We start from the raw sequence: 19,703 nt of genomic DNA on the forward strand, positions 1-19,703 counted from the left end.
AATAACAAGGACTATTTTTAAAAAGGCTCCATAATAATTCTAAATATATATTAATTGGATGTTGGAGGTCTGTCTTTCAGCTTCTCCTGTAAAATGGGAGTACGGCTGAATGGCTTAGCTAGCTCTAAATGCACCTCCATGCAGGGCTGGGTCGACATTCATTAGTGCACGGTAGCAGAAATGATTCGCAACAAACGAAAACAAGCATTTCTTATTGGGCAAATTCTGGTAGTCCCTTCCTGTTTCAGTCCATTCTCTTCCGTTTTGGTGCCTTGTGACTACAACTGTGGTGTTCCTGTATAGTCCCCACAAGCTGCTTGGAGACAATGTCTTAAATAGGTAGGTAGGTACCTAGTAATTGACGACACTGAATAAAAAATGTGTTGCTCCTACTTTAACGCCGGATGCTGCTGCTTTGACTGTCAAGTATAAACGAGACAAGTATGATTATGTAGATTCCTGAATCAACCTCAAGAATCCATTCAAATCTTGCATCTGATTTCTACATGGTAAATTACTTATGTTTGAAACATTTCATAGGTATTGGTGTGATTACTGGAGTCAGTGACTCAATTCCAAATGCTGATGCATGTAGTCTAAGCAGAGGATGATCAAGTTGATTATACAGATGTAAGATCTTAATTTAAGGCAGTTTGCTACTGTAGGAAAATAATCCTGCAGCAACAGGAAATGTGATTTATTATGTGGAGTAAAAAAAAATGGACATGTTTTTATAAGGGTTGATACATTTTTCTTTAGAGCAAATGAAGTCTGACATTTTCAAGTGGAAATTACAAACTTTAGAATCCTTGAATGCACTACAAGCTGCATTTCCTGCTGTGCTGGAAAATTCTCAGCAACAAAAGAGTGATCAAATTAAGATCCTACATCTGTAGGGTCTAAGTCTCTGGTTGTAATTTTGCAGCAGCAGATCAGACATGTACCACGAGGGAGACTGAGTACCTAAGAGACAGCATTGTGCTGGCCCAACATAAAGAAATTACGCAACAACAACAACCAGAAGCTGGCCATAGAAGTCATACTATTTGGTTTGACATTCATTTGTCCCCAGGACATCTGGATGGTCACTTACAATATTGGCAGCCACCAATACATTGCCTCTAGCTATTACCCAATACCCTGTCGGTTCATATGTACCCACCCATTACCACCCATGAGACTAACATTCATTTGCAGAGGTGTAGTGTCACAACTCTTTCTTTGTCGGATATAGTGGGGTGTAACAATCAGGAAAGTCAAGAAGTTGTAAGGCAGCAAAAGTGTTTAGCTTTCTACTTGACACTGTGATTTTAAGCTTCCTGGTGAGTTTGGTATAGTAGCATGCCAGTGTGATTGGCATGGTTTCTCATTATCTGCTCTGTAAAAATTAAACAACTTTCTATTCTATAAAGACATCAGAGTAATATGTGATGTGCCATTACAAGTTTAAACCCCTCATTAGTGGTTCCATACATTTTTACAAATATTTCCTGAGTGCGATAATAATACAGCTGTATTTGTGAGTGTTACACCAAAAAAGATTAACTTCAGTACATTCTTCATGATCGTTTTGTTTACAAAAACCTGAGGTAGTTCCAAAAGCATCTTATATAGTTGAAAGGAAACTTAGCGGCCATCTTTCCAGTAAAGCAGTTTGATTGGCTTCTGTGCTTCACCCAGCTTCCATCCTGCGTCTCCTCGTTCAATCACAGCTCACGGGGGACGGGGGCGAGTGGCCGTGTTCCTCCTCGTCTCCTTTCAAGGAGGAGGGCTTTCCCTGAGAACGTGGCGAGGACTGCTGTGCTTTGATTGGGCAGTTGGCGACCATGTGGGCAATGCTCTGGCAGAAATGGCACTTCTTAGGCTGGGGTGGCAACTTGCACTCCTTTGCATGGTGGTCCAGGCCTCCACAGTTGTAGCACCTAAAAAACAAAGACGGCGTGTTTGACATTGGAGACACTGCAGAGATTCACTGATCTGCAAATCACCTTGCATCTCAAATAACTACTCATTATGTGATGGTCAGCAATTCTGAACCTCGCCTTGCTCAAACTGATCCCCTCAACCAAGCTGATAAATGTAGGACTGGGCCATATGTATCAAGCGTTGCAGATTAGGGGTGCTGATTTAGGATCAGTTTAGCATTTATATCACAATGAATAGGATTGTATGGACAGGATCTTCATTTGGTCACCCTGTTACAGGAGAACTTTCCTGCAATGTAAAAAACTGTATTGTGTATTTGAGGTTTAAAAAGGCTTCTGAAGTTTGTCATTTCCAGTTTGAAATTTCAGACTTTGATTTTCCCTTAAGAAAATGTATATCAAAAATGTCCAGTAATTGTAATCAAACTTTAACTAGGCAAGTCAGTTGAGAACAAATTCTTATTTACAATGACAGCCTACCACAGACAACGCTGGGACAATTGTGCGCCACCCTTTGGGACTCCCAATCATGGCCAGATGTGATACAGACTGGATTTGAACCAGGGACTGTAGCGACACCACATGTACTGAGATGCAGCACCTTTGACCGCTGCGCCACTCGGGAGCTCTTGCTGCAGGATTATTTTCCTGCATAAGCACACTGGTTCAAATTAAGATCCTACATTTGATAGGAGCGTTGGGCCAGTAACCGAAGGGTTAGTGGATCAAGGTAAAAATCTGTTGTTCTGCCCCTGAGCATGGCAGTTAACCTCCAACAACGATTGCTCCCCGGGCACCAATGACGTGGATATCGATTAAGGCAGCCCCCCCCCACCTCTCTGAGTCAGAGGGGTTGAGTTAAATGCGTTAGACACATTTCAGTTGAATGCATTCAGTTGTACCTGAATAGGCATCCCTCCTTTCCCTACATATGCCCCCTGATCTTGTATTGAGTGGAATGCGCTGTCACCTGCAATCCACAAGAGGGAAGCATATGCCAGTTAGACTAGTGCTGCAGCGGCCAAATAAGAACTCTGGCCAGTTCCATGCAGTGGCTTATTTATTTATTGTATTTATTTAACCTTTATTTAACTACGCAAGTCAGTTCAGAACAAATTCTTATTTACAATGACGGCCTACCCCGGCCAAACCCTAACGACGCTGGGCCAATTGTGCACCGCTCTATGGGACACCCAATCACGATACAGCCTGGAATCGGACCAGGGTCTGTAGTGACGCCTCTAGCACTGCCTATGGCCATCCTTTTCATGTGAACAGTTATAAAAGTGGGTTAAAAAGTGCAAATGATCTTTGTTCTACCTCATGTGCAAATGCAAATTTAACATAACAGCATGCAACTTTTTTCTACAGGACGTACGCTATTTATAAAAGCATGTTCTGTCTGTATGTTTCAGTAGGCTATTTGTTACTTTGAATGGTCTCATCTACAAATGAACAAAACGAATCACCCTTTTCATTCTTTGTCCACAGTACTTTGCGGCAATGAGGTCTTTTTAGCTACATCAATTATATTCCTTCGCCATAGAACATACACAGAGTATCACAGTCCACGCAGAAGGGTTAGGGTCAATGGTCGCCTAAAGAGTAGCCGTCCTTTGATAGCTGGTTTAAACAGGACCTGTAGAATAGCCACGCGTCCAGGGGTGGCTGACAGATGGGCAGTGGCATTGGGGCTGTCACCGCTGCTTGTGCCACTGAGGAGCTATTAAGGACCCCCTTCCTCCAATGATGTAGATGAGGCTTGGTCAGGGGAGGCTGAAGGAGGTCAGTTGCTTCTTTGTACCACTGGCCGTTGGGTTGGTGTCAAGGCCCAACTGTCTCAACATCGATTATGGAGCGCGTGCCGGAAAGGGGAAGTGGTCCTTTGTCTAAAAAGCCACAGCAATGATCTCCCAACTCTGACCCCCGCAGTCCTCTCTAACCCCCGCAACCCTAACCCCCTATATTTTAGCCATACGCGGCTGCCATGGTTACCGTGACCTCTAACCCCCTCTCGGGCGCCTACATCTGTTATCAATTAAATGGACAGGGTTTTTCTTCCCTCCCTGCATCATATATACCTACTAAATGCGTCAGCATGCTTCAGTTCGGATGGCAACTAGCCGAAGTTGGCTTGGCGAACCGAACACGTGTGCTCGCATACTACCTTGAAATACCTTTGCTTGAAAAAAATGTAATGGCAATAGTACTGTTTGTCCATTTTGAGTCACCGTAGCCAGTACACTTCTTCAAAATAGTCCATATTAATCTAAGATAACGCAAGAAATCTGTCATTGATTTTGACATTTTTGCAGAGGAGATCTTAGTCGTGCAATTTTACATCCAACTAAGATGTTTGGTATAGTATTTCTCAATAATAAAAAAAAATGTGCATGAAAACGAGTCGTCTCTTGTTGAATGACAACAAAGGCTTTACTGATGAATCCTTACTGTTGACCAATCACCGATGAAGGGGCTTAGACTTCGGCTACTGACTTCAGCTTGTCTCAAGAAAACATTTCGTACAACCCGAAAAAACCCTTACCGAAGTCCAAAATGAACAAAAACGTCACGAAATGTCGTCATAATAAATGCACAAACTCTTCCGAACTGTTTCGGCTCGGAAGCCTTAAGATGGAATCAGAAAATAAATTGTGGCTGATTTTGGCCATATTTTAAGAAATATGGAGAGTACAGATAACACTGGTGAAACGAGTGCCAGGGTCCTCTGTTTCTAATCCCATGCAAACACCGCCACCTAATAAAGAATATTAAATATGCAATTGACAAAAATCATTTAGAATCTTAGACCTATGTACTGACTACTCTTCAAGACATAACACAGTTTATCTTATTCTCCATTGAAAATGTTGGAGTTGGCCCCATTATGATTCCTCTTATAAGGACTAGCATAGTCTTGGGAGAGTGAATCGTGCGCCACAGGCCTCCCAGGACTCTTTGAGGCCGTAACAATCTCCATTCTCACCCTGGACTATACTCTGGGCCTAATCACAACTGGCAGGAGGCCACATTGATACCCCTCTCTAACCCATCACAATATCCAAATCGGACAAAGGATCCACAATGTTGGCCCGCCTCTCACTTTTACTTTACGGTGAGAAAAAGTGAAGGGATTTGTGCATTTTAAATGGATGCATTATGCAAGTAGTGGGGTATGGAAACTTTTGCATAAAAAACCTAGAACCATTAATGGTTATTTTACAGGGACAAGCCCAAACAACTTGTATTTTTGTAAATTGGTCTTATAACATTATTAATATTTCAACATCAAACACTTGCCAACTTAAATATAGATTTTTTTTTTATAAATAAAAACACCTCGAATTAAATGTGTAATATTTTACTAGTTCTAAACTGTAATGACAGGATAATTATAATCCACATCGACAGTGATTCAGAAACATTCATGTTACCAGTTCAGGTTACCACCACAAACACACATTCTGTGGAAGAGGTTGGGAAAAGGTTTTCCAAGAGAGAACCACTGCGTGTAACTCCACAAGGGACGTCCAGAATTAAACAGCTATTGATCCAGGTCACACGTCAAGCCTGCCTGTGTGACCCTAACCACGGCCAGGGGTCAAGGAAAAGAAGAAGAGGCCGGAACGGGATGAAACTGAAACACCATTTTGAATCATATCCAAAATGGATGAACCATCGCAGATGTGAGATCCAACCACAATAAAGAAAATACTTTAGGCCACCATACTTTGAGTATGTTAGACCCCTACTATGGTATACATAGATGTGGTATGTGTGTAAGATTAATATATACATTGTTGCTTATCTGATCATATTTTTCTGTTTCAATGTGTACAGTTTAGTGTATACCTTATCCCCATTCGATGTACAGACAGAGTGTGCATACAAGGCAGGCACTCACCTATCTCCTTTGGAGCGGCGTTTCTGGATGCTCTTGCCTTTGGGTCTCCTCTCGCTGCCCACACAGTGTGTGCCCTCCGGCCCAGTGACTCTCTGGGACTCCAGGCCTTTGGCTGACTTCTTGAAAGTGAACTCCACCGCCTCGCCCTCCTTCAGGCTGCGGAAGCCCTCCATGTGAAGCTTACTCTGGATGGGAGAGAAAGACAGGAGAAAGAACAGTCAGAATAGTGTTAAGCAGTTTCACCTTCATTCCTGTGCCCCTTTCCAAATGAATCTCAGAGTAGGAGTGCTGATCTAGGATCAGCTCCCCCTGCCCAATAATTCTATTCATTATGATCTAAAAGGAAAAAACAATCCTTTATTAGCAGTCCTACTTTGAGACTCTTGTGAACACGGCCCTGTAACCTTTTAGAGGCCATATCAAATATCACATTTTGAACACTTTCCAAGGGGCATTCCAAACATCTCTTGGAGGATTTGTTTAGTCGTTACACATCCTTACGAACAGATCTTAAGAACTGAAGTCTTGCTGCGTGATATGTTCCAAATCAACGGTGACGCAATCACAAAAACCTTACAGCATCAGCTAACAAATCAACTAATAGTCAGCCAAGGGAGACGCTGAGGAGTGACCCCCCTGTGAACACTATGCTATCTTCAACCTTTTCGGAACAGAGATAGGAGCTATCTGGCAAGTCTCCTGACTGTTGATCATTCTGTCTCACCTCATAAATAAACTACAAAGCCTCTTATTGTCAGACAGACCATTTGTCCCCCACCCCACCCCACTAGTCTGCATTGGTCTGTTGCCCAACACTGGCCACAGTGGCCTGTGAGTCTCCTGTGTTTGAGTGGTAAACCTGATGTGATAACCTTCACCCATCCCCCTCTGCCAAAGGACCTGCATTCCGCACAACTACGTCCCCTACCCCCAACCTCTCTTCCCAACTACATCACAAAGGACCACTAACACACTAACCACCACTGCAGGATTCTTGCTGGGAGGGATAGGGTTGGGGGTGGTGTGGGTCAGGGAGACATTCCTTGGATGGTTGTTTGGCAGAGAGATACACAGATAAGTTGAGAATTAACACATTCTCACTCCAAATGATAGGTACCTGCATGCTTTGATTCAATAATTGATCGATTGTTTCACTAAAATGTGATACATTTAGAATGGAATCAATACACTCAAAGCCTGAAAGCATTCCACGGCTCAAGAGTAGGGACACAATCAGCACCATGATCCTAAGATTAACGCTAAAGACTATGCTAACATCAAACCAGGTTTCGTGTACCTAAGGGCAGACAACAGAAAACGTTATGAAGTGGAAAACTGAAATAGTCCCATTCTGTTTCATTGGTGACAAATTAATACGACCCAGTACTTTAGCTACAGTATCCTACAATTTCTTTTCAGATCCCATTCTGCTGCCTTCACCTCAGTTGACCCAGGCAGCTCTGTTCCGCAGAGAGACGTTCAGCCATGAGATAAAAACAGCCTTGGAGAAGGAAAATGAGGTAGGAAGTGATGAAGAAATGGAGGGAGGAAAGGGGAGGCTATGAAAAAGGGGAACGTGCTGTGCATTAAGGGGTTATTCCAGAGGCAGCCTGGGTAAAACAAGAACCCTACAAAATAGCTTTTGGATTGGTGGTATGGTATATCTGCAACCGGGCAGCAGACATCGTCGATTTTGATATGATTAGCAATGAAGTTTCAACTAACCTTTGAGAACTTCACCATTATAGGGTGATCAATATTGTGCTGCAAACAGAATTCCACAATTGTAGAGCCAAAAACCCAATTATTTCTCTCGTGCCCAGGTCGGCGTCAGGACCAGACTGACGGCTATGCCGCCTCATTTTGGTATTTCCTAGGCACCAAGTGCCATTTGTCTCGGTTCCTGGACCCAATTTAGGAGCGGAAAGACATCAGCCATGCTCACCACAGAGGGTTTCCTCTCCTGAAATGTCAATGGCTGCCATTGTCAGACTGGGACAATCGTATATTATTTGAGGAAATCTTAAGGATATATTTAAAGACCAGGGGGTGGGATTCCCAGACCCAGAATGAGCCTAGTCCTGGACTAAAAGATGAAGATGCTTTTTAGTCCAGGAACTAGGATTCATCTGTGAATGGGAAACTGCCACTATCTGATTTATCCTTCTTTGACAGCCTTCTCTGCATATTGCTTCAAATATCAACAACACTGTGGGTGTGTGTGTAACTGTGGAGTTGCATTTATGGGAAGCTTTAAACAGTTACAATTAGGCTAGCTTGAAAAGAAAAGCATAAAAATGATGTGCCATAGATTGTATTTTAACCAGGACACTAATTCAGATACAAGCCACATGGCCTACAAAGAACTGCATCTATTGTGTAATGTAAACTAGCAATGCAATAGCATCTAGCATTACATTAAAGTGAACCGTTCCTTAATACTCTAATGGTCACTGATGAGCATCGGCTGATCTTGGACACACGATGGGTCATCCATAACTCCATTTGGGTGACAAAAGTGCAGAGTTGAAAAGCTGCTCCATTGAACATTGGCCCCAGTGACCGTTAACTCACTTCCCCTCACACGTGTGACCTCCCCCGCTCCAGGTCCATCCATACCCACCCCCAACACAGAGAACATACCATGTGGAAAGAGAAAGGAGACTCCTAGTATGGCCTTAAACCCTACCAACCTGGTGAAGTGCATTGGAGGGCGATATGAAGCTCTACTGTAGGCTATTTCCATACTAGCTTGAAGAAAACAGAGTGGGATAGATGAATGAAGACATACGAGGAGGAGAGAGAAAGAGGACAATGGGAAGGGATTGCTGCTAGGACAAAGTGGGGCTGAGGGGCTCGGTCACGGCCGAGAGGAGCATGCTTCAATGGGATGCGTGGTCCTATTGTTCACCTGCATACAATGGCCAGAAGGCCCCGGGAGTTCATGTTCTCTTCCTGACATGCAGCGACTTATTTCGGGGCCAAAGCCCCAATGCCATAATGCACCGTAGCCATAACGTCCATCCGTCCATCATGGATGAACATTGAACACACATGATCTCACCTTCCTAACAATGGCTAGCAGGGTTGGGGTCACTTCCATTTCAATTCAAAAAGTAAACTGTAATTCTAATTATGAATTTTTCAAGCATTGAGGAAAATTGGATTTGGAATTTCAGTTTGCTTCCTGAATTCAAATGAAATGGAATTGACCCAAACCCTGATGGCTAGGGGAGGAAATCAGTGGAGAAGTCACTATGTAAGATGTCAAAGGACAGGGTTCAGGAGGACACTGTCCCAGTTACATTGTTAATAGATATTGTTCACTTGTTCAAACATATGCTTTAAAAGGCTTGGACTCTAGAGTGGCGGCACTAGAAGAGGGATGTCTGCATTCTGGGAAGAATGAAATAAGTATTTAGTCATACAAATTACTTATTGAGAAATAGATTCATATTAAAGAAAGGTTGTCAGGAAAAAAATCATTCATTTGGAGTGTGATTGTAGTCCAGGCCATTTCAACAGATCAAAAGTTCAAATAGCTGAAATAAATGGTCTAAAAAATAAATGGTCTAAAAAATAAATGGTCTAAAAAATAAATGGTCTAAAAAATAAATGGTCTAAAAAATAAATGGTCTAAAAAATAAATGGTCTAAAAAGCAGCGGTTCTGAAAAGGAGGACAGAGTTATAATTACATGTAATGGCTCAGATACACAAATAGCGTTTGCTGGCCAAGAGTACTTAGCACTTCTGAATGTAATTTGGGAAGCGAGCATGCACTGATTTTACATGTAGAATCGGGGGAGAAACATTGTCAGTCAGAAGTCTACAGCTGGCGGTTCCTAAAACACTGCGTGCTGTCGGCAGACAAAAGCTAGATCCACCTTCGACGCAATGTGTGCGAGCCTTAAGGGCTCTAAGACAGTCTAAACAAACAGAACTGGCGGAGAACCGTTTGCATCACCTTCTAAAAATGTGTCCGCACAAATGTATATGCAGTGCATTCAGAAAGTATTCAGAACCCTTGACTTTTACGACATTTGTTAGATTACAACCTTATTCTAAAACAGATTTCATACTTTTTTTCTCTCATTAATCTACACACAATACCCCATAATGACAAAGTGTTTGTAAATGTTACTCAGTACCTTGTTGAAGCACATTTGGCAGTGATTACAGCCGTAAGCCTTCTTGGGTACGACGCTACAAGCTTGGCACACCTGTATTTGGGGAGTTTCTCCCATTCTTCTCTGCAGATCCTCTCAAGCTCTGTCAGGTTGGATGGGGAGTGTCGCTGCACAGCTATTTTCAGGACTCTCCAGAGATTTTTGATCAGGTTCAAGTCCAGGCTCTGGATGGGCCAATCAAGGACATTCAGAAACTTGTCCTGAAGCCACTCCTGCATTGTCATGGCTGTGTGCTTAGGGACGTTGTCCTGTTGGAAGGTGAACCTTCGCCCCAGCCTGAGCACTCAGGAGCAGGTTTTCATATTTTTGGGATGGTGCCAGGTTTCCTAGAGACGTGACACTTGGCATTCAGGCCAAAGAGTACAATCTTGGTTTCATCAGACCACAGAATCTTGTTTCTCCTGGTCTGAGAGTCTTTAGGTGCCTTTTGGCAAATTCCAAGTGGGCTGTCATGTGCCTTTTACTGAGGAGTCGCTTCTGTCTGGCCACTCTACTTTAAAGGCCCGATTGGTGGAATGCTGCAGAGATGGTTGTCCTTCTGGAAGGTTCTCTCATCTCCCTAGAGGAACTCTGGAGCCCTCAGGTTCTTGGTCATCTCCCTGACCAAGGCCCTTCTCCACCGATTGCTCAGTTTGGCCGGGCGGCCAGCTCTAGGAAGAGTCTTGGTGTTTCCAAACTTCTTCCATTTAAGAATAATGCATTTTTTTGTTACCCTTCCCCAGATCTGTGTCTCAACACAATCCTGTCTCAGAGCTCTATGTACAATTTCTTTGACATCAGGGCTTGGTTTTTGCTCTAATGTGCACTGTCAACTGTGGGACCTTATATAGACAGGTGTGTGCCTATTAAAATCATGTCAAATCAATTGAATTTACAACAGGTGGACTCCAATCAAGTTGTGGAAACATCTCAAGGACGATCAATGGAAACAGGATGCACCTGAGCTCAATTTTGAGTCTCATAGCAAAGGGTCTGAATACTTATGTAAATATAGTATTTCTGTTTAAAATATATATATATTTTAGTATATTTGCACAAAAAAAATCTAAAAACATTAATACATTTATATTTAAAAACATTTTAAAAATATAAATTAGCAAACATTTCTAAAAACTTGTCTTTGCTTTGTCATTATTGGGTATTGTGTGTAGATTGATGAGGAACATGTTTTATTAAATCAATATTAGAATAAGGCTGTAAATAACAAAATGTGGAAAAAGTCAAGGGGTGTGAATACTTTCCGAATGCACTGTATAGTGTAGAGAATCATTGTACCATCTAAACAGCTGTGAAATATATTTTCCATAACCCAAAATATTGTATTTTCAGCTGTTTGAAGCTGGTGTACAAAACTGAAAGTAAATGACGCAAAAACATGGGAAGAATAGAAATAGTGCACATAGAACTGATCTACTGCTTCTTAGAATTGCTTTTAATGAGAATGACAGATCTTTATCTCACACTTCTATGTGAATTTGGTCAGGTTAAATGTTAAACCCAGCCATGTAAGGCAAAGGTGTGTCCAGGCCGACCCAATGGGGAGCCAGGCTCACCCAATCAGATCGAGCAAATATCTCTACTTGGCAGTGTGCCAAACCGACATTATTTGTCTTTTTACCTAAACATGCAAACACCATCAGATATAATTCATAGCAAGCAGTGCACTAGAATGATATTCAGATGAACTGGAATGACATTCACTCTCATGGGATTGGTCGCCAAAATTAACTAACTGAAAGCCACCAGTATGAATGCATTGAGGCATATGTCACTGTGCTTCTATGGCTATATGCACTATGCTACTGCCTTCTTCATTTGTTCATTTAGCAAACAAGACAGCCCATAATACAGTGCCTTTATCAGTCAATAGGCTCCTGAGTGACGCAGCGTTCTAAGGCACTGCATCTCAGAAAGGTAGGGGTCAAAATGATGAATTGTGAATAATGATGAGTGAGAAAGTTACAGAGGGTCAAAGATCATAAACCCCAAGACATGATAACCTCTCACTATTACCAATAACAGGGGAGGTTAGAATGTCTTGGGGGTATGATCTTTGACCTCTGAAACACAACAAAAACAAACTGCAAATGCATCCAACAAGTTTGTAGAGTCACACGCTTGATGTAGTCATTGAGTGCTAGGGATATGGGGCCAAATACTAATCATTTGACTACATTATTTATAAGAATCTTTAGGGGTGTCAATTATTTTGACTTGTTAAAGTAAACGTTTTAAAAACCTTTATTTAACTAGGCAAGTCAGTTAAGACCAAATGCTTATTTACAATGACGTCCTAAACCTGCCAAACCCAGACGATGCTGGGCCAATTGTGTGCTGCCTATGGACTCCCAATCACAGCCAGTTGTAATACAGCCTGGATTTGTACCAGGGTGTATGTAGTGTCTTAGACTGCTGTGCCACTCAGCTTAGCTCTTTCCTTGTTTTTCCTCACACATTAATAACCCTTGGGTAGAAAACAGGAAAAATGGTTGCAAAACCTTCAATATTTTATTAGGCAAGTCAGTTAAGAACAAGTTCTTGGTAACTCAGGGATTCGATCTAGCAACCATTTGGTTACTGGCCCAATGAGCTAACCACTGTGCTACCTGCCATCACCCAAACCAATTTGGTCAATAACAAATAATATATATTTCTCTGAACAATTGTATTAGAATAAAATAACATCCTTTCCGTTTTATTTGTTTGCATACAATTATTTATTTTATGCAGTCATTATTGCTCATCTTCATCTTTATCAAGGGTGTCCGTGATTTTGGACGCCACTGTACATGACCACGAGGTCACATGGTAAGCCAGCAACGCATGCTCGTTTGAGAAGGAAAACTGCCTGAATATGTTATTCTGTGTCAAGGTATAGTGGACCACCATTCACCACATATTTGGTGTGAGAAGTAGACGGTAAATCAGTTCATTTGAAAACCAAGGCGCCCCTCTTACCTGATGGACGAACACATCGACCGGAGACTCGAGCGGGACCCCCTCTCGGTTGGTCATGGACAAAAACCCAAAGCCCATGCGCACGTTGAACCATTTACATACGCCGAAACCGTGGAAAGATTCCGAGTCCTCCTCGGTGCTTGGTCCTTCATCCTCTTCGGTCTTGCAGACTCCTGTAATTTCGAACAATATGTTTTAAAAAATTCGTTTGACTATTTACCAGAACACAAGAAAGGAGTGTGCGCGTAAAATTGCCATTCAGCTTGGTTCTTTCCTTGCGCATCCATAACCCTTAGGTAGAAAACGGGGAGAAATCGTTGCAAACCCGATCGATATGTTACGATTTCATTTGATCAGTAACCAATCATATCCATAGGCCTAAATATAGACCTATCTACAAATAATTGCAATACATAAACAACAATATTGTATGTGTCCATAATGACAATTATCTATAGGTCTATCTCTGGCTAGAATTATTTCTTATTCTCCCATCTTATATTTCAATCTTTCACACTTAGGATCTATATATTTCACACTCATAGTGAGTATATATTAAGTGTACTCGTTTGTGAAGAAACAACACAGGCCAACACGAAACGAATTACGAAACCTAATATATCACTTAAATGGCTAGTCTATGTTGAACTGAATCTCATGGACCTCTTGTTAGCTGCGTTTGTGCGACAGAAAAAAAGTTACTTGTAAAAATAAAACAAATTAATTTTAATTTACAAGACTACATTTGTAAATTCGTCTACAAAAAGAAACATTTACATTTATCAAGTGCCTACTTTATCAACAACACGATAACTTGAGTCGGGTTAGTCCATGACGAACAAAATAAAGCATGTTTTGGTATTGACTAGGCAATTTAAAAAGGAAAATAGTTCCATACTGTACATAATTGTACATTCGTAAGCTGAAATTCATTCTATATCTCTTTAGAGACAGAGACTACACTAAACACAATATATCGTTAGATTTGTACTCAACCTGGGAATTCCTGGTTAGAGACAGAACCCATCTTGCCAATTCACGCCTTGAGTCAAAGGAAGCACCCAAGTTAATGTAGGATATCCTTTTCCCCTTCCGAGCAGCGTAATGCCCACGGTTTCTCACATTCATGCCAAATGCGCTGTAAAGCAAAAGCTCAACTTCGGGGGGAAAGTGGGAGGGCGAAATTAACAAAAGGGTCTGGCAACGTATTGCCCCAAACAATGAGTGGTGGGGGTCACAGGGAAGAATTTGTAGAAGAATTACCCAAGATCTAAAAGACAATGCAAGGTAACCCAGCCCCCTAAACCTCTTCATCTATGACCATCAGAGAGACTCCTTGGCTTTATAGCTCAATCCAAATAACCAATCAAAGCGTTTTAGTCCAAATTATTGGCCTACCTTCTGCCATGTTCAGTCCCGCTTGTCTTTAGCCTATATCAGTCCCTGTCCCCCCTGTGTTTTTGCCTGGACGTCTCGGGCCCCGCTCCGCGTTGGATCACGTCTTTATTCCTCCCCTGGTCAGTTTTCACACTTGGTCAATATAGAAAGGACCAGGGAGCATCTTCCTACCACCAACCAACCCCAACCCCCCCGGTCATGTCCACGTGATTCCCAATTAGCCTACATGATTAATTGCACGTTCCTGATCTTGGAGGGCCCCACATATGTTGAGTGACCAATCACAATTCAGAGAGACCACCGCACCACTGCTTATCAAGGCGCTAGCCCTGAGCCCCCCTTGTAGGATATCCTTTTCCCCTTCCGAGCAGCGTAATGCCCACGGTTTCCCACATTCATGCCAAATGCGCTGTAAAGCAAAAGCTCAACTTCGGGGGGGAAAGTGGGAGGGCGAAATAAACAAAAGGGTCTGGCAACTTATTGCCCCAAACAATGAGTGGTGGGGGTCACAGGGAAGAATTTGTAGAAGAATTACCCACGATCTAAAAGACAATGCAAGGTAACCCAGCCCCCTAAACCTCTTCATCTATTGCCATCAGAGAGACTCCTTGGCTTTACAGCGTCAAACCAAATAACCAATCAAATCGTTTTAGTCCAAATTATTGGCCTACCTTCTGCCATGTTCAGTCCCGCTTGTCTTTAGTCTATATCAGTCCCTGTCCCCCCCCTGTGTTTTTGCCTGGACTTCTCGGGCCCCGCTCCGCGTTGAATCACGTCTTTTTTCCCCTGGTCAGTTTTCACACTTGGTCAATATAGAAAAGACCAGGGAGCATCTTCTTCCTACCACCCAAAGAAAAACAACTCTCTCGGTCATGTACACGTGATTCGCAATTAGCCTACATGATTAATTGCACGTTCCTGATCTTGGAGGGCCCCATATATGTCGAGTGACCAATCACAATTCAGAAAGACCACCGCAGAGTTGCTTATTCAGAGAGACCACCGCACCACTGCTTATCACGGCGCTAGCCCTGAGCCCCCACCCCCTCCACCTCTCTCCTGAGTGTGAATTCGACCCCACACAGCCTAATAAAATACAACGCAAATGGTCAGAGAAAACTGCAACCCCACCATACAACATTACATCCGAACATGGCCCATATTTGGGAGTTGTTGAATTTATAATGTATAAATCAAATGTGTGCGTAATTTATGTTAAATAAATATCCCTTAAATAATAGAGGATATAATAGGCTATTCTAAACAACTCCATGTTTTAACTAGGCCTATTTCGCTTTCGAAATTGGGTGACGAAATTAGGTGTAACGTGATTGGGTTAATATTGAATACTCAATGTGTTCCATCGTAATCAGTCACTTTGCTGCTGTCGCAATGTTGCTGATGGATGCAAAAAGTTGGTTTGGAGAGGTAAGTCAACCAGTTGTGGTTCATTTGAGGTGACGCATCGGAGGGGGAGGGGAATGGGACTGGATGGCCACGAAGAGGTTTGGCTCCGTCATCATCAAATCACTGCATTTTGATGTAGCCAGTGTATTATTTTGACTCAATTCATAGTCAAATCTTCATCAGGAAGTTCGAAGAGTAGCCTAAAGAAATAAAACCGAAACGACGCAAACGAAACAATTGCCTTCAGCATACACCTCTTCTGGAATTGTGGCATGAAAAGACAGGCCTATCTGGTCTAACGAATTCCCAGGTCGATGATGATTGATCACAAATGTTAATCTCTTGTTGACTGTTTTCCTTGTAGAATGATTAATGAAGCAAAAATAAACCAAATAACTCCCCTTATTTAAGCTCTCATTGACCTCGCTCTGAGGTGGTGTAGGCCTAGTAGTTATATAATAATACTAATTATAATGCTTAAAATATAGTACAAATATAATAATACAACAGTAATTATTTGTATTATTACCTTTGTATTTATTATATATCTGCCCATTATTTAATTAATATACCAATGATATGAACGAAAATGACATAATACTTTATTATAATGAAGTTATGCTGTTAAAATAATCCCTGCAGTGTTAATTTGCTAACTTTTTTTTACAATCCTGTTAAAAACATAATAGTGTCAGGGAAATGTGTTTCAGGAAGAGATAAACCATTTTTAGATTCAACATTTGGCTGTGTTAGATATCCTTATCACCACGACCCCTTGCGGGTATTTGAAACAACGTCGTTGAAAAGATAACCAAGACAAGTGGTTTAAACGAAGGAGAGAGGTTGAGGTTCACAGAATTCAATAAACGTTTTAATGTATTCTTGATTGCTGGGCCTAAGAGAGTTTTCTTATGTAGGCCAATGGTTTTTGTATTCCCTTACCGAAAGACTGAAACGAGGAACCAAAACCAATGCATGGATGGTACAGACAACGCCATCAATCCTTATCTTCATTGGTTAATAGCCCATGAGCCATATATGGATGGTTCTGTTCATAACTTTAATTCTAGTTGGCAGTAGGTCCTGTGTCATCCATGTAAACGTAATTGTCTTGTTTATTGTACAATGTCCTGTTTCTTGTTCGAAATAATTGAATAGCTTGATTAGGTTGCATCATACAATTACGAATTGACTCATAAAATGAAGTCGAAGAGAACGATGGCAATTGCTTCCAGTGGGGTTAAGGGGACACCGTCAATTCTGCAAAGTTTTCATTCTAAAAACAAAACACACAAAAAAGTATTTTAAACTATAGGCTACAAAGTGCTTATGTTACATCTCTACGATTAACAAACTGTTGTATAAGGCTCCACACATCAGTAAGAGTTCATAATTAGCACAGTTGCACATAAGCTTCACACATTGAACTGGTTCACAACCTGTTGCTCAACTAAAGCTGTGTTTACACAGGCAGACCAATTCTGATCCTTTGCCTCATTTTTCCCCAAAACTCTGATCTGATTGGTCAAAATACTATTGGTTGAAAAAGGTCAGAATTGTGCTGCCTGCATTGTGCTGCCTGCATCACAAATAATTATGTATTATTTCAAACCATGGATAAGACATGCAGTCATTTGCCAATATGGTCAAAAATAATATGCCCCGCCCCCCAAAAAGGAATGACCATCATGCATAGGCATATAAGACAGTGTTTCATCAAATGTTTATGTTATCCCTTATTGATCCCTTATGGATATAAAAAAAAAATACACATGGCCAAAAGTATGTGGACACCAGCTCATCGAACATCTCATTCCAAAATCATGAGCATTAATATGGAGTTGGTCCCCCCTTTGCCGCTATAACAGCCTCCACTCTTCTGGGAAGGCTTTCAACTAGATGTTGGAACATTTCTGCGGGGACTGTTTTCCATTTAGCCACAAGAGTATTAGTGAGGTCGGGCACTGATGTTGGGCAATTAGGCCTGGCTCGCAGTCTGCGTTTCAATTCATCCCAAAGGTGTTCAATGGGGTTGAGGTCAGGGCTCTGTGCTGGCCAGTCAAGTTCTTCCACACTGATCTTGACAAACCATTTCTGTATGGACCTCGCTTTGTGCAAAGGGGCATTGTCATGCTGAAACAGGAAAGGGCCTTCCCCAAACTGTTGCCACAAGTTGAAAGCACAGAATCTTCTAGAATGTCATTGTAGGCTGTAGCGTTAAGATTTCCCTTCACTGGAACTAAGGTGCATAGCCCGAACCATGAAAAACAGCCCCAGACTATTATTCCCCCTCCACCAAACTTTACAGTTGGCACTATGCATTTGGGCAGGTAGCGTTCTCCTGGCATCTGCCAAACCCAGATTCGTCAATTGGAGTGCCAGATAGTGAAGTGTGATTCATCACTCCGGAGAACAGGTTTCCACTGCGCCAGAGTCCAATGATGGCAAACTTTACACCACTCCAGCCGACACTTGGCATTGCGCATGGTGATCTTAGGCTTGTGTGTGGCTGCTCGGCCATGGAAAACCATTTCATGAAGCTCCCGACGAACAGTTATTGTGCCGATGTTACTTACAGAGGCAGTTTGGAACTTGGTAGTGAGTGTTGCAACCGAGGACAGACAGTTCTTACGTGCTATGCATTCAGGGGTCCGTTCTGTGAGCTTGTATGGCCTACCACTTTGCGGCTGAGCCGTTGTTGCTCCTAGACGTTCCACTTCACAATGACAGCACTTACAGCTTGGCAGCTCTAACAGGGCAGACATTTGATGAACTGACTTGTTGGAAAGGTGGCATCCCATGATGGTGCCATGTTGAATGTCACTGAGCTCCTCAGTACTGGCAATGTTTGTCTATGGAGATTGCATGGCGGTGTGCTCGATTTTATACACCTGTCAACAACGGGTGTGGCTGAAATAACAGAATCCACTAATTGAAAGGGGTTTACGCATACTTTTGGCCATGTAGTGTATATACAGTACAAATATACATGTAGTGTATATATAAATAGGACACAAAGGTGTTCTGCCTATATCTGCATCAAGAGTATGAAGACATAGTTGCATTATTGTGTATTTTATATATCAACTGAAGTTGAAAAGGTACTATTCTGATTTGGGTCTCAACCATGCACTTCCCACCAAATACACATATACACATTTTTAGCACATTCACATAGATTGATGATCAAATCTGAACAAATAGGCTACAACGATATGCAGAACCATCAGGACCGAGTTTGGGAAAACCTGGTGTAGGCTACTGACAAAGCCAAACGTACACATACACAGGCCTACAAAGGCATAGTTAAAAAGAGGAAAAGATCCATTCACAATTCTCCCATTGGAATGCCCCAGTATAAAGGAGAGTCAAGATTTCATCCTTGAGTTGGTCTAGAGTTTTTAGAGTTGATCATAAGATGATGGATGTTCATGCACAGTGAGCCAAATATAATCTACCACTAGAGGCCACTGTAGTTCTTCCACAATACAGATAAGGTTTGCCATGTGGAATTGTTGAAATAATATGCTAATGACCACACAATACATGTTGGTAATACAGTAGACCGCCCCCTACAATTAAAACGAAAACAGTGTGTAGGTTTGACTTCCCAAAATGATCAGATGCACTGGGAAGGAATACCCTACTATGATGCTTGATGAGATTCATTCAGGGATGATCAAAACCTGAAGACTGAAATAATGTCATGCAGTTTGTATTATACAAAGTAATCTCAAAACCAAATAAAATACAATGTTATTGGTTGCATACACATATTTAGCAGATGTTATTGCGGGTGTAGCGAAATGCTTGTGTTCTAATCTCGGTTACCCAGAAGTAAAATTCTCCCACGAGAGATTACACTCTGAGAGAAAAAGGTGTTATATAAAACCTAAAAGTCTGCTTTGGCTGCTCCCCCCTTT

The 19,703-nt window shown here is 41.9% G+C and overlaps 1 protein-coding gene across 1 annotated transcript; it reads right to left on the bottom strand.

Moving 5' to 3' along the window:
* Positions 1 to 807: 807 nt before the first annotated feature.
* LOC109901768 (protein lin-28 homolog A-like) lies at positions 808 to 14,002 on the bottom strand. Its single transcript, XM_020497726.2, has 4 exons — positions 13,972 to 14,002; positions 12,976 to 13,148; positions 5,830 to 6,014; positions 808 to 1,922 (listed from the first exon to the last, which is right to left on the bottom strand). Exons 1-4 carry the CDS (start codon positions 14,000 to 14,002, stop codon positions 1,703 to 1,705), a joined length of 609 nt encoding a protein of 202 aa, XP_020353315.1. The 3' UTR covers positions 808 to 1,702.
* Positions 14,003 to 19,703: the final 5,701 nt, after the last annotated feature.

Source organism: Oncorhynchus kisutch, linkage group LG13 (genome assembly GCF_002021735.2).
Source record: "Oncorhynchus kisutch isolate 150728-3 linkage group LG13, Okis_V2, whole genome shotgun sequence".
Lineage (NCBI taxonomy): Eukaryota > Metazoa > Chordata > Actinopteri > Salmoniformes > Salmonidae > Oncorhynchus > Oncorhynchus kisutch.